General features: G+C 51.2%; 1 protein-coding gene and 2 pseudogenes across 1 annotated transcript; 2 read left to right on the forward strand and 1 right to left on the reverse strand.

Annotated features, from left to right (window-relative positions):
- Window positions 1-1,934: 1,934 nt before the first annotated feature.
- Window positions 1,935-4,349, forward strand: LOC136453691 (uncharacterized; annotated as a pseudogene).
- A 1,087-nt stretch (window positions 4,350-5,436) lies between these two features.
- LOC136453692 (glycosyltransferase BC10-like) lies at window positions 5,437-7,054 on the reverse strand. The gene is made up of 2 exons (XM_066454250.1): window positions 6,304-7,054; window positions 5,437-6,170 (listed from the first exon to the last, which is right to left on the reverse strand). Exons 1-2 carry the CDS (start codon window positions 6,817-6,819, stop codon window positions 5,529-5,531), a joined length of 1,158 nt encoding a protein of 385 aa, XP_066310347.1. The 5' UTR covers window positions 6,820-7,054; the 3' UTR covers window positions 5,437-5,528.
- A 2,651-nt stretch (window positions 7,055-9,705) lies between these two features.
- On the forward strand, window positions 9,706-14,173 carry LOC136453696 (chloride channel protein CLC-c-like; annotated as a pseudogene).
- The last annotated feature ends 179 nt before the right edge of the window (window positions 14,174-14,352 follow it).

Consider the following 14,352-nt stretch of genomic DNA (forward strand, 5'->3'; position numbering starts at 1 on the left):
GTAAAACATAAATATATATGTATTATTCTCATTGTTGTTTTTAAAAAAAAGATAATTTTTTCTTCCGTTGCAACACACGGGCATATTTGCTAGTGTTAAATAAGTTCTGGGTTCATAACATGGGGCCATATGTATAAGTTCCGAGTATATGGGATAATTACGTTACGTCATCTCTAAATAAATTTTAGTTAATTTTATTAAAATTTTTAAGTACGAACATGGTTTTTTTTAATTATAGAGTCAGGACTTTCGATGTGGGACTTGGCCGCTCGGGCGCGCTCTGCCCTCGAGCGGTCTGCTCTGTTGCTATTGCTAGCTGCTACTACCACCACTCCACCAGGCAGGAGCAGCTGCTTCGGAAAACGGATGGATACATGGAGTTGCGCTCGTTTGGCTGACTGGTTAATGACACATGAAGGCATGATGAAGGCATGCGGCCATGCCCTCTCCCTCGTCGCCTCCGATCTTCAGAAAGTACGTCATCATATAAAAAGGAACGAGATAATAGTATTGCAAAGCTGGCTCTGACCAGCATGTACATCTGTCGGGCAAGTATATCATGTAGTAGTACTAATGCACAAGGCCTCGTGCACGTGGGAATAAAGGGTAATATGCATTCGAGGCATTTAATTCCATCAGGGGTATTTTTTTTAATTTTTGCATTACTAAGCAGTGTACAGATTTTGTTTTACTTTTAACGAAGATGGTAAAACTATATAACTATGTATAATGTCTGTTCACGGACATTGGCACAATAAATAGATGGATATGGTGTCATGTTCGGCTTACCCCATATTCGGTTTGTTTGGCTTCTTTTTTCAGCTGAAACAGTATTTTTCTCTCACAACAATTCAGCCAGAACAGTGTTTTTCAGCCAGTTTCAGCCAAAATTCTGCCAGCCGAACATGGCATATTTGCAAGCGAAAAAATATTGAGAAACACAGGCACAATAAGTGGACATATATAGTACTCGCTCCGTTCCAATTTACAAAACGTTTTGGCTTTTCTGAATCATTGATTTTATTACATATCTAGAAAATGTCAAAACGTCTTATAATCTGGAACGGAAAGAGTAGTATAACACAATAGTCTACAAGAAAATTGGATTGTGTCTATATCTATTGGTTGCAAGAATCTAAAATGGTAGCTATATTAAGAAACAAATGAACAATAAAAGGACATATATCATAAATAATAGCTACAAGAAAATAAAATAATATCTATATCTGTTAGCTATAAAATAAAAATATGTACAATAAATGTCAAATATCTACATCTACATCTATTTGCTGCAAAAGATAGATACACTTGGAGGAGTCAAACTCTTTTGAAGGTTGACGAAGTATAAAGAAAATATTATCAATATTTATATCTCTAAAAAAATGCATAATAGAAGTATATTCCACAACATATCTAATGATACTTATTACGAATCGTATATTTTAGTACTTTTTATTTATATATTTGGTTGAATCTAGAAATATTTGATTTTTGAGAAGCGAGATATGTACTTATTTTGTGGGGTATCTATTATCGGCCGCTACGTGCTTTTATTTTAAAATTTTAACCTCATGGAGTGTGGCGAGCTAGTGCGAAACGCACAGCAACAGATCTCACACGATCACATCGTTGGGCTTCTTGTTCCTCCTCCTTGCCCCTTTCAGTCCTTGTCCATGTCCATTGCCATTTGCAAACAATTCACCTCATGACTTCCATGGCCCCTACACGTACGATGGGCTAGTACTGGAGTACGTACCTCCATTTCACGATGGCATCCATTCACAGTTGCAGTAATCCCCCTCTCTCCCATTGTTGCTCCATCTCTATTTATTTAATCTAAAATTTAAAACCGGTTCAAATAGACGACCCTACTCTACTCCTCCATAAAAGCCACTCCTCTCTCGCTCACTCTCTATTTCTGCCTCTCACCCTCACCCTCACCCTCTGTTCGCCACTTTATACCGCCCGCCCACCACGCCACTCCTCGTTCCTCTCTGCTTCATCCTTTGCTTTCCCCTGCGCCAGGCCGGCCCCGCCCGCCCAGACATCCTCCTTCCCCGTCGCCTCCGATGGGGAACCCGCCGGAGCTGTACCACAAGATCCTCAACATCCCCAAGGACACCTCGCCGCAGGAAATCCGCGCCGCGTACAAGAACCTCGTCAAGAAATGGCACCCCGACAAGCACCCGCCGTCGTCCAAGCCCGAGGCCGAGGCGCGCTTCAAGGCCATCAGCGAGGCCTACGAGGTGAGCGCGAGCGCGCCGACGGCGTTTCCCTTTCCCTGCCGTGCCGTGCGCGCGTTCCTGTGAATTGTGCATTGCAGCCTTGCCTTGCCGTGTCGTGACGTGTTCCTTTCTCGCGCAGGCGCTCCTGGACCAGCAGGAGAACAGGGCCGTGTTCGGGCTGTGCAACGACGGCCGGGCCGGTGAGAGGGGCGGGAGGTGGCGGAGGCCTCGGCGCCGGCGTCGGGGCGCGCATGGAGAGGACGCGCAGCGACGATTTCTGCACGAGGAGCGCGCCCGGCACGCCGGCGAGGGAGTTCAAGAAGGTGTACAGCTCCGGCAACCCCGGCGGGCGCCGCGCGTTCGCCGAGTTCTCCAGCTCCATCATGCGCAAGGCGCCGCCGCTGGAGCGCAAGCTCGAGTGCACCCTCGAGGAGCTCTGCCGCGGCTGCAAGAAGGAGGTCAAGTTCACCCGCGACGTCGTCACCAAGAACGGGTACTTGCTTTCTCCTCTGTCGGTTTTCCTCTGCCTATTGAACAAGATTGATGCAAAACCTTGCTAGAAATGAAATCCGGTGAGCAATCGCTCGTCAGTAGATTATTTTTGTTTTCAAAACAGCAAAGCAGAGAATTTAATAGAAGAAGGGGCTTGTGTCGATGTGGATTCAGATTTTAACAGTGAATCGATGCTTAGAAAATTGAGGTTAGGCAAGAATTCAGAGCTCGCTCTGATGGCAACAGACATTCCACTTCGTGTTGTGGCACCCCCAACCCCCAATTCGCCGCACTGTTCGGTAGCTCTCGATGAACAGTGCACCAGCACAATCACTTTCTGCCTTTTTTTTTCAAGGTTATATGGCGCGAGCACTTGTATTTTTACAGTGGTGGTCGGGTCACTGCTTTTGTACCACCACCTTGCATTTGTCAGTGGAATATTTCCTTTGGAACATAGGGCGTGAAACCTTTTTACGCGAGTGGCCTAAGGCCTTTGGTGTGTGTGACCCCTCTTTCCCCTTGCAGGTATCTATGCTATTCTTGCAAGATTATCCTACCTAACACAAGCTCACGATAACAATGATTCCCAACGCGGTTAGTACAGCTAGGGATCCTATCTCCACAAGATAATAATCCTGAGGCCCCAAGATGCTTCCTTCGCCACATATGCGTGTGCATGTTTGTTGGAGCCTTTTTAATACCCCCGTTTTGGATGTATCGTCGAGCAGAGAGGAGTGGTCCTTTTGAGCGATGGGCTGTATTCATAATTCTTTTACATGTGAGGGTGGTAGCCTAGGTGGTTTTCAGGGACAGTGACTCCTGAGCATCCCTCCTCCTTGTACTCACTCTTGGACGTTTACTTGAGACTAGAGTATAGCATATTTGGTGGCACTTCTTGAGCTATAGATTAATGTCTCGAAGTGGTTTAATTGGGCAGGTCAATCGTCAAGAAGGAGGTGACGCAGATGGTGCTGGTGAAGCCAGGGTGGAAGAAAGGAAAGCAGATCGTGTTCGAAGGCCTGGGGGACGAGCGGCCAGGGTGCCTCCCCGCCGACGCCATCTTCACGGTGTCGGAGAAGAAGCACCCGACGTTCAAGCGGGTGGGCAACGACCTGGTGCTCAAGGCGGAGGTGCCGCTGGTGAGCGCGCTCACCGGCTGGTCCTTCTCGTTCCGGCTCCTCAGCGGCAAGAAGGTGAGCTGCACGTTCCACGACGAGATCATCTGCCCCGGGTACGAGAAGGTGATCGGCGGCGAAGGCATGCCGATCCCCGAGCAGAAGGGCGCGCGCGGCGACCTGAAGGTGAAGTTCGAGATCGTCTTCCCCAAGGAGCTCACCGACGAGCAGCGCGCCGGCCTCGCCGAGATCCTCAGAGGGTCCTGCTGATCGTGATCGATCGGTGGAGCAGTGGAGCTCGTGGTGGCGCCGGGTCGGTCCAAGCTAGCCCTAGCGTATCAAGTTTTCGTGGCCGTGTCCGTCAGTCCGTGTGTTAATATACTCATAGCGCGTGAGTGAGTACATAATAAAGAGAGAGGGGCGGCGTTGTACATACAGGTCGTTTATATATATGATGATAAATAAAATATAGAACTCTAAAATATATATGAAACGTGAGCCAAGCTTTTGTGTCCTACTCCAGTTGTGTGCCTGCATATCCCACACGCTCGTGGCATGAGCTGGATGTGTTTGTTGCGATGAGAATCAGAGATCTTCTCGCCGCCCCTTTTCTTTCTCTGTCCTGATCTACAGACCTGCCGTCTGGTGTCTGGTCTGATTAACCATCTCGAAATGCATTGTATACCAAATGCCACCTTCACCTGCTGCCTGGTAGCTTGGCAGGAAGCTGGTGCAGTGTGGATACAATACTCTGCCGAACTGCCGGTTGTCGCATCGATCACCTGCCGATCCAGATGTTTTCGCCTCCGCTTTTGCCTAATCCCTTCCTTGTCCGCCTCCGCTTTGTGCCTTTTTTGCACGGGCTTTTGTGCTAATTACAGGTTCCTGCTGATGGTACCTCAAGGGATTCAGCAAAGGAGGATTACCCGCGGGAGTCGACGAGTCCATCGCAGCTACCATGCACCGCTGCGTGCGCTGATGGGCCATGCATGTCCTGGGCCCAGCGTCACAGCGGGCCAGCGAGCGAGGCCTGCCGGCGCCGGATGCGGAGCAGAAGGACGAAATCCGTGTTCGGCTGGGGCTGGCTGGGCTGGCCAGCCACTCACATGGACACTGTTCTAATAAACTAGTTAACAGTACTTCCCTCTCACATAAACGAACCAGCAACAATACGAAGCAGCCAACCGACCAGGCACAAACGACCTGGAATGGAACCCGCTCGCGTACTCGAGTGGAAGTGCGGGAATTGAATGCAATTATTCCTCAGTTGTTGGATCGCGAAGCGGAGGAGGAGGAGGAGCTGGAAGTAGTTGGCGTGCCGCCGGTGTGCTTGGGCCCCCGCTGTTCCTTGATGAGAAAGCGCAACCAAACCGATCCTGTTGCACGCAGGGGCGGTCGTAGTACCAGTACCTGGTGGTTCCATGCCAATTGGCGTTTGGTAGTAGGCGGCAAAGCAACTTGGTGTTGGTGCGCTGCTGCAACAGCTAGTGGGCTCTGCTGCTGGCTGCTGCCTCTGCCTGCCTTCAGCACCAACGGCATAGGGGCAACCCAACCAGATATCGTATGCCTCAATGCCTGGGGTCGGCCACGTATTACAGCCGATCGATGCCTAACGTGTAATTAATCTGATTATCTGAACAAGTTACAAACTCGTGTTTTGTGTCCGTCGAACGCCTCCACGGCAAATAAAAAACAGTTAGTAGTGCATGACCGTCGACGATATGTTGAGCAGCGGCTCCAGCGCGTCGGGCGCGAACTTCCTCGCGAACAGGTAGCAGGTGGACGTCGGGCGGGAGTTGTACGCGCAGGGCTCGGTGCTGGTCCGGATGCTCCGGACGAGCTCCGGCGTGGCGTCCCTCGCGCCGTACGTCACCGGGTGGGAGTTTCCCGCGCGCCACTCCACGCGCGTGACGGTGCGGTTCGAGTTGTGCGCGCCGTGCCGCAGCGTCACGTACGTCTGCACGTAGTGCTCGTCGGGGTAGCACGACGGCCGGCAGTGCCGCCGGAACAGCGGGTAGTACCTGGTGTCCGTCAGCACGCTCGTGGCGAGGTCGCGGCTGAGCTCCAGCCACTGGGACCCCTTCCGCCACTGCCGCAGCGTGATGTCGGGCGCCATGCTCCGGCTGTACCGGTTCCGGCAGCCCCGGTCGTTCCGGTAGTAGGACTCCACGAAGCTGTGCCGCGACCCCACGAGGTAGTCGTACACCGTCGTGAAGTTGTGCACCGAGATGCAGCTCTCCGAGAGGAGCACGAACCGCTCGTTGGAGAAGTCGAGCAGCGCGTTCGCTAGCAGCCGCTTCTCGGCGTCCACCAGCGTCACGTCGCCCCATTTGGTTTTCTGAAAATCGGCAGGACAGACAGCATTCGTCAGACGAAGCGATCGATCGTGAGCTAAAAGAAGTGTCTCGATCAATCTATCGAGCAAGCATAGCATCTATCATGCAGCATGCGAGCGACAATATATAACTAACCTGGCTGGGGATCTGCCTGCCGTAGAACGGCGAGTCCTCGGAGACGTTGATCGCCACGCCGGGCGGCGCGTGGACGTAGATGGAGAAGCGGTCCTCGTGGCCGCCGCGGAAGAAGCGCTCCCAGAGCGGCGCCAGCGGCAGGACGCCGTGGCCGGCCAGGAACATGAAGGCCACCTTGGGCACGCGCTCGAACGGGTACCTGGCGGCGGCCGGCACCAGCGTGGCGCGCCAGAACAGCTCCTCGTCCGTCATGTCGTGCATCAGCCGCGTCGGGGCCACGAATTCTTCGAACTCGGGGTCCATGTCGGGCCGGCAGCAGATGCCGCCGCCGCTGCCCTGGAACCCGATGCTCCTCGGGACGATGCTTTCCTGGGACTGGCGGACCCCGGCAGACACCCAGAGGCCGGCGACGACGCCGAGCGCGAAGATCACAAGGAACGCGACCACCTTGGCGAGGCCGGTGATGGGCTCGTTCCTCGTGAGCATCACTTTGAAATCGTCAAGCCAGCCCTTCATGCCCTTGTCGTGGAGGAACACAACAAGCGCATACGTCCGTCGTCCGTAGTTGTACGACGACGAGTTGTTGCAGTTGCTAAACGGCAAACGGTATTACGGACACGAGCGCTTGCAGCTGGGGGCCGGGGTGACATGGACGAGGGAGGAGGGAGATTTAAGCTCTGCGCAGATGGCCGCGATTCATGGCTTGCGAGATTGGCCAACCTACGATACCAGGATGAACGAGCACTCCAGCCTACAGTTCTGATTCTCTGAGCGTCCCTTCTTCACGAGGAAGGCATGCATGGAGAGGGCAGCAGAAAAGTATAGTCCGATCGATATCTCAGACAATTGGACAAAAAGTGGAGATATTCAGTTATGATCAGATCGAGGGAACGTACGTAGGAAGAGGAATAAAACAAGCCGGGAAGAAAGAGATCGAGGAGAAAGATTCAAGGAAAAGGAGATGAGTCCGGCGCATGTCTGAGCCCAAGAAGTACGCTGGAAAGTACCAAAACATGGATGCAAAGGCGATCGGTTTTATGAGGAAAGACAGATAGCGTTCTTGGGAATGTCGGCCTTGATCGGGTATGTACAACAAGCTGTCCAACAACTCAGGGGATGAAAGTTAATACCGAGGTCTGGCATAGGAATCTACCATCGGTCAGATCGGATCGTGAATGTTGAAGACTTGTAGTCGCAATCAACAAACCAAAAGAACGCGTTTCTCATTAGCTTATCTCAAAATATAAAGGAGTCCATACCACACATGGATGCTCTAGATTTCAAACACTTTCATCCTTCCAAATTTAAGGTCCATGGTTTAGATTAGATATAATCTTGTGAAAACAAATCAAGTGATATGGCCGATCGGTTTACAGTATCTATCCTACATGACATGTCTCATTGTCTAAAGTTTAGTTGGTTAAAGTTGAAGACTAAGGGCATGTTTGGTAGAGCTCCTCCCCTGTTCCGACCTCTGACTCCTCCGGAGGAGCCCTGCCAAAGGTTTTGCCGGAGAAGCTGTTTTCAGTGAAAAACATAGGAGCCGGAGCTGTTTGGAGGAGCCACCAATTGTGTCTCTTCCAAAATGGCTCTGGCTCCTGCGGATGAGCCCCTCACGAGGAGCCCTGCCAAACAGCCAAGTTTGTTTGGCACAGCTTCGGCTCTAGCTCCCATACGCTCTCACCCACGACATGCCGTCTGGATCGGACATCGGGTAGCTTCCCATGTACAAGTACAAGGATCAAACGGTTGGAAACCGCGTGCCGATAAACAGAAAAAAAACATGGTTGCCTGTTAGCTTTCCCAAAAACAAATAAAGAGAATACTAGGATTATTATGCCCTACATTGCAAAGGGAGACACTTTTCCACGAGAGCAAAAAAAAAAAAAATCAGTGCGATAAGAAAAACAAGGTGTTTTGAGTTCGCCAGCAACATGCTGTCGAGCGACATTATATAGGCATGATTTACACAATGTATTAAAGCCAGGGACGGACCCACAGGGTATGCAGGGTGGGCCACCGCATACCCTGGGGTCCGCCAGTCATAGAGATAGGTAGAAATTTTCAATGTAAAAAAATAAAAAAGAAAATTTTCATCGAATTGCATAAGAAATTTTTTTGCTGCGCATACCCAGAGGTAAAAACCTAGGTCCATCACTGATTAAAGCAAGCTTGTACAAACAAGAGTAAAACACATAATTCAAGTATATGTTCTAAATCAAAGGAAGGAAATTCATATCATGATAGCTAAGTTCACCATAAATTCCTCTTCCAAATTGCTTTGCCTTGTGATGCGGTGCATTGCAAGTGTACTCATCAACTACCCGCTTAATGTGGGTTGGACACCAGCAAGTCATCCCTATAAATCTGTACACATTTGATGTCATGAGCTCCTCAAAAACTAATAAAAACTAAAGTTAAACTTAAAAAAGGGAAAAATCAGCACGGAAAAAGAAAAGAGGCATAAAAAAGTTACATGACAGCTTCTCAAATTCCAAAAACATGATAAATCATAAGGTTATGCAATAGTAGACCCCCCCCCCCCCCCCCCCCCCTCCCCCTTTTTTTTCTTACCAAATTCAGCAACCACAAAAGAGGGCAATTTCAGGGATAGAGAGTAACAGATTTTATAATTTAATATTCTTCATGTTCTAAAGCTTGAAATGCAGGCTAAATTCTCAAATCAGCAACCATAAATGAGCTTCATATTTCCCACTCCATCTATGCCTGCACAAATTGATGATACTTCGGCAAATCCGCCCCAATATGTTTAGCAGACAAGGTGTATTTGATTAATATAAGATACCAAAGTGACAAATCAATTGCATTGTTTCGTCTCTCTCCATATCTATATCTATCTATCAAGGTCTATATCTCTCCTTAGCGGTGGACTCCGATCGGGACGGCTGCCGCGGTGCCGCCTGCACTTGCCTCCTCCTCCCAGATTGCATTGTGGCAGGACTCAGGAGCATTGGGGCCTGCCTGAGGGAGCTATGCCGGGCGGAGCGGCCGCGTGTGGGACGGTTGCCATGCAGCCGTACGGCGCGGCGGTGTGGTGGAGCAGGGCGGCGGGCGCGACCGCGCGAGACGGGGAGAGGCGGGGGCCGGGCGACATGGCGGCCAGGCGGCGTGGCGGAGAGGTGCATGGGGAGGCAGAGGGCCAGAGGCACGCTGAAGCACGGCGCTTAATTAGTTGTAGCGTACGTATATGATCTATATCCATTCACGCGTGGGAATAGGACGAGACGGTTTCCTCGGCGGCCGGCGGGATCCAACGCCATGCAGTACGGGACAGACACGGAGTCCCTGGCTCATGGCACGCACGCGCAGACCCTTGGTATTTAAAGGGTGGCAGGAGAGGGGACCAGGGCGCTGCTAACTTGCCGCCGCCAACTCCTCCGCGCCTCTCCTCCACCAAATCACCCTTTACCAGTTTGCCTTGCGAATTCCTGGGACTCTCACCGCGCACGTCGGTGGCCTATTCTCCTCTCGCTCGTCGTCGTCTTGGCAAGTGTTGGGGGCGGCCGGGTGGCGCGGATGGATAATGCTGATCCGTCAGATTCTCTCCGTTTGGCCGCGTGAGATGGATCGAGCTCACGAGGCGCGCGTCCCGGTTGGGTCAGACGACGGCGAGCTCACGAGGCGCGCGTCCCGGTAGGACCAGACGACGGCGAGGAGGAGATTGGGATTGGATGCTACGCGCGGAGGTGTATCGTTGAGTTTCCATCTTTCAATCAATTCATCGCGGTCGCGGCTACATAATTACGCCGCATTGGTATTAGATATCAGATTGGTCGTCTGTCGTCGATACAAAACCGCGTTTCTCAGAGTGGCCAGCACAACTAGAAGTTTCAGTCACAAAACTGATACGACGAGCGACGCGCATTACATTGCCATCTGAAAACTGCAAGCATGGAATCTTAGATCATGTGTTTTCTTGTTTGTTTGATTCCAATAAGACGCCGAAACGCTGTTTCTCAAGAAAAACATAACGTCCATACCATGTTTGAGCACTAATCTTTTTTTTTTCATCACAGGGATGAAGAACACACAACCTACTTGACTATAAGAAGAGGCAGATAGTAAAGCATATTACTTCCGTCAGGTGGAAGTGAGAAACCATGGCAACTACGGCTGGAAAAGAAAGTGAGTTGGACGGGGCCGAGAGCTCCTGCACGACGCCGTTGGCGACGCCAACGGCGACACCGATTGCAACTCCGATGTCGACGAGATCGGTGAAGTGGGGGAAGGACGTCGAGGATGCGGCTGGCGCGCTGCAGCGACCACTGCTTTACGATGACCACTGCAGCGATCACGCGATGAGACTCTAGTTTCAAAAAATAGAAAACCCTTCAATACGATGGCGGATGAAGATAATTTTTATATGTAAATTGTATACCTCGATGAGATCTACAACTTTGTAGTTTTGAGTTTTTTCATTTGAGGACAGTAAGATGCTCGAAAAAATAATATAAAATTTCAGCACCATAATAATCGCCAACTAGCGCTTGCCGCATTAGGGCACTAATATATTATTTGTATGGAGTTAAATAAAAATAATTTTTATACCAAAGTTGTAGATCTCAATGAGATCTACAACTTTGTAGTTTTGAGTTTTTTCATTTGAGGACGTTAAGATGCTTAAAAAATAATATAAAATTTCGGCACCTCCAGGAAATATCAAAAGTACTGTTCATGCGCAAAACCGCCCAGGAGGATGAAAGTTGAACTTTTTCAAGAGTTGGAGGACCAACGTTATCGGGTTTTGAAGTTCGAGGTTGAAATCTATACTTTGACGATAGTTGGAGGGTGTAAATTATACTTTACCCTTTTAATTAACCAAGGACTTGTATGTCATTGTGGATTTGATGTCTGACTGTCTTTGCAGTTGTTGCAAAGAAAGTTCTGCTCTTTGTAGGTTTCCTGAATTTTTCTTGCACGAAAATCTTTTTTTTTCTATGCTACTTGATTGATTGTTGATCCAATCCAATGCATGAAAAAAGTGCTATGCTTAATAAAAAGAGATTATTAAGTTACATTAAAAACAGACTATCACTGTTACCATGAACTTGGTCAGCGTACACTCAACAGTCAGCAGGTTTGGACCAATCTTATTCATGCATTTTCTCACGTCATTTTCACTGATGATTTCAGAATTGTGGAGAATGAAATGTACAACCAAGACTGGAGATCAAGAGGGAAACTTCAGATCTTCCAATACCAGGTCCTTAAATGGGTGCTAGCACTTTTTGTAGGTGTAGTCGTTGGCCTAGTTGGATTCTTCAGCAACATTGCTGTCGAAAACATCGCTGGGTTCAAGTTGCTTCTGACGGGCGATCTCATGCTCGAGAACCGGTACGGATCTCGCTTACTACAAGTTACAATGCCAAACTCTTTCTACTTTCTTCTTCATTTTGCTTAATTAACATTGCTTGGCGCTTCAGGTACCTGGCAGCTTTTGTGCTATACATCGGTTGCAATGCAATGCTGGCTGCTGCGGCTGCAGCGCTGTGCGCTTACATTGCCCCGGCAGCAGCCGGGTCTGGCATCCCTGAGGTGAAGGCGTATCTGAACGGCGTCGATGCGCACTCGATTTTGGCGCCTAGTACCCTCTCAGTGAAGGTGGTGCCCTGAAACTTTCAAGCTGTGGTGGTTCTAAGTTATTTTGATATTGATGTCTTGATTTACATCTGATTATGCTATTACTGCAAATGCAGATTTTAGGCTCAATACTAGGGGTATCTGCTGGATTTGTGCTTGGCAAGGAAGGCCCTATGGTGCACACCGGTGCTTGTGTTGCCTCCTTGCTCGGGCAAGGTGGGTCACGGAAGTATGGCCTCACCTGGAACTGGATCAGGTACTTCAAGAATGATCTGGACCGAAGGGATCTCATCACCTGCGGAGCTGCAGCTGGTGTGGCGGCGGCCTTCCGTGCCCCGGTTGGAGGCGTGCTCTTTGCGCTTGAAGAAGTTACATCATGGTAATATATATAGAACCGTACTTGAGAGTTTCCTACCTCATAATACGGACGGCTCAGAAATTGCTCTCTCCCTGGAAAGTCGAAACCGAAACCAACATGTTGGAGTGCAGACAGTGCATGATCTAACATGGTTTGCCCTTGCAATCAATCTCTCGTCAGGTGGCGGAGCGCGCTTCTTTGGAGGACCTTCTCTACGACAGCAGTGGTGACAATGGTGTTGCACGCGCTAATCACCTACTGCCGTGGTGGCCACTGTGGCCTGTTTGGCAAAGGAGGGCTGATCATGTTCGATCTCGGCTCACGGCAAGTGACCTACACCGTAACGGACCATGCCGCGGTCGTGTTGCTCGGCGTCCTCGGCGGTCTGCTTGGTGCTCTTTTCAACTTCCTCGTCGACCGCGTCCTTCGCGTATATAGCCTCGTCATATCTGATGGTGAGCCTTTCATCACTCTACAGCAGTTAATTTCATAGGACACTAACCACTGGGCGCGTTCAAATTTGCAGGAAGGGCGCGTGCTACAAGATCGTCCTGACGGTGACCATCTCGGTGATCACTTCGTGCTGCACCTTCGGCTTGCCGTGGCTGACGACGTGCACCCCCTGCCCGCCCGAGCTCGCCAGGACGAAGTGCCCGACCATCGGCCGCTCTGGCAATTTCAAGAACTTCCAGTGCCCGCCGGGCCACTACAACGCGCTGGCATCCCTCTTCTTCAACACCAACGACGACGCCATCCGCAACCTCTTCAGCGCCGGGTACGACTACAGGGAGTTCGGCGTGTCTACGCTCCTCATCTTCTTCACCACGGTGTACACCCTGGGCCTGCTCACCTACGGCGTGGCCGTGCCGTCGGGCCTCTTCATCCCCGTCATCCTGTCGGGCGCCTCGTTCGGCCGCCTGGTCGGCACGCTGCTGGGCTCGGTCAGCGGCCTCGACCCGGGCCTCTTCGCGCTGCTCGGCGCCGCGTCCTTCCTCGGCGGGACGATGCGGATGACGGTGTCGGTGTGCGTCATCCTGCTGGAGCTCACCAACGACCTGCTCCTGCTGCCGCTCATCATGCTCGTGCAGCTCATCGCCAAGACGGTGGCGGACTGCTTCAACAAGGGGATGTACGAGCAGATCAGTGCGCATGAAGGGGCTCCCTTACCTGGAGGTGCACGCGGAGCCTGGTGGCCGGCGACGTGGTGTCCGGCCCGCTCGTCACCTTCTCCAGCGTCGAGCGCGTGGGCGCCGTCGTCGAGACGCTGAGGAGCACGGGCCACAACGGGTTCCCCGTGATCGAGGACCCGCCGTTCGCGCCGGCGCCGGAGCTGTGCGGCCTCGTCCTGCGCTCCCACCTGCTGGTGCTGCTGCAGGGGCGGATCTTCACGAGGGCGCGCGTCAAGACCGGCGCCGCCGAGGTGTTTCGCACGCTCGCGCCGTTCGACTTCGCCAAGGCCGGCTCCGGCAAGGGCCTCAAGGTGGAGGACCTGGAGCTGACCGAGGAGGAGATGGACATGTACGTGGACCTCCACCCCATCACCAACCGGTCGCCGTACACCGTCGTGGAGAACATGTCGCTGGCCAAGGCCGCCACGCTGTTCCGCGGCCTCGGCCTCCGCCACATGTGCGTCGTGCCCAGGACGCAGGGGGTAAGTATGCCAGCCGACAACTCCATTTCTTCTGTGGTTTCGCATGCGACGTGACACGAACGGTGCGATTCTTTTGTGTTGTGCAGAGGCCGCCGGTGGTGGGGATCCTGACGCGGCACGACTTCATGCCGCAGTACATCCGCGGGCTGTACCCGAACGTGCTCCCCCGCTAGAACGACAAAGCACGGCCGGCACGCGAATGCCATTCCATTGCATTGCACTGCATCTGTAATAGGTTTTTATTAGTAGTTTAATATTAGGCTTTCAATACGTTTCGAACAAAAAACTTAGGCTCTTCAGTCAGCACCCTGTCCCCTGCGATAAAAGTGGTGTGCTTGAATATTTTGTCAGAACTGACAAGCCTGGGATTTTAGACATTGTATAGATATCTCACAGATAATTATTGGCGATTGTTTCAAATATTCGAACCAATTTGGTT

Source organism: Miscanthus floridulus, chromosome 5 (genome assembly GCF_019320115.1).
Source record: "Miscanthus floridulus cultivar M001 chromosome 5, ASM1932011v1, whole genome shotgun sequence".
NCBI classification, from domain to species: Eukaryota; Viridiplantae; Streptophyta; class Magnoliopsida; order Poales; family Poaceae; genus Miscanthus; species Miscanthus floridulus.

Bases quoted from the DNA above. Each gene is read 5' to 3' on its own strand.
- LOC136453692 (XM_066454250.1), bottom strand. From the start codon at position 6,819: ATGAAGGGCTGGCTTGACGATTTCAAAGTGATGCTCACGAGGAACGAG. The intron at 6,171-6,303 runs GTTAGTTATATA...GCCGATTTTCAG, and splicing joins GCAGGCAGATCCCCAGCCAG to AAAACCAAATGGGGCGACGT.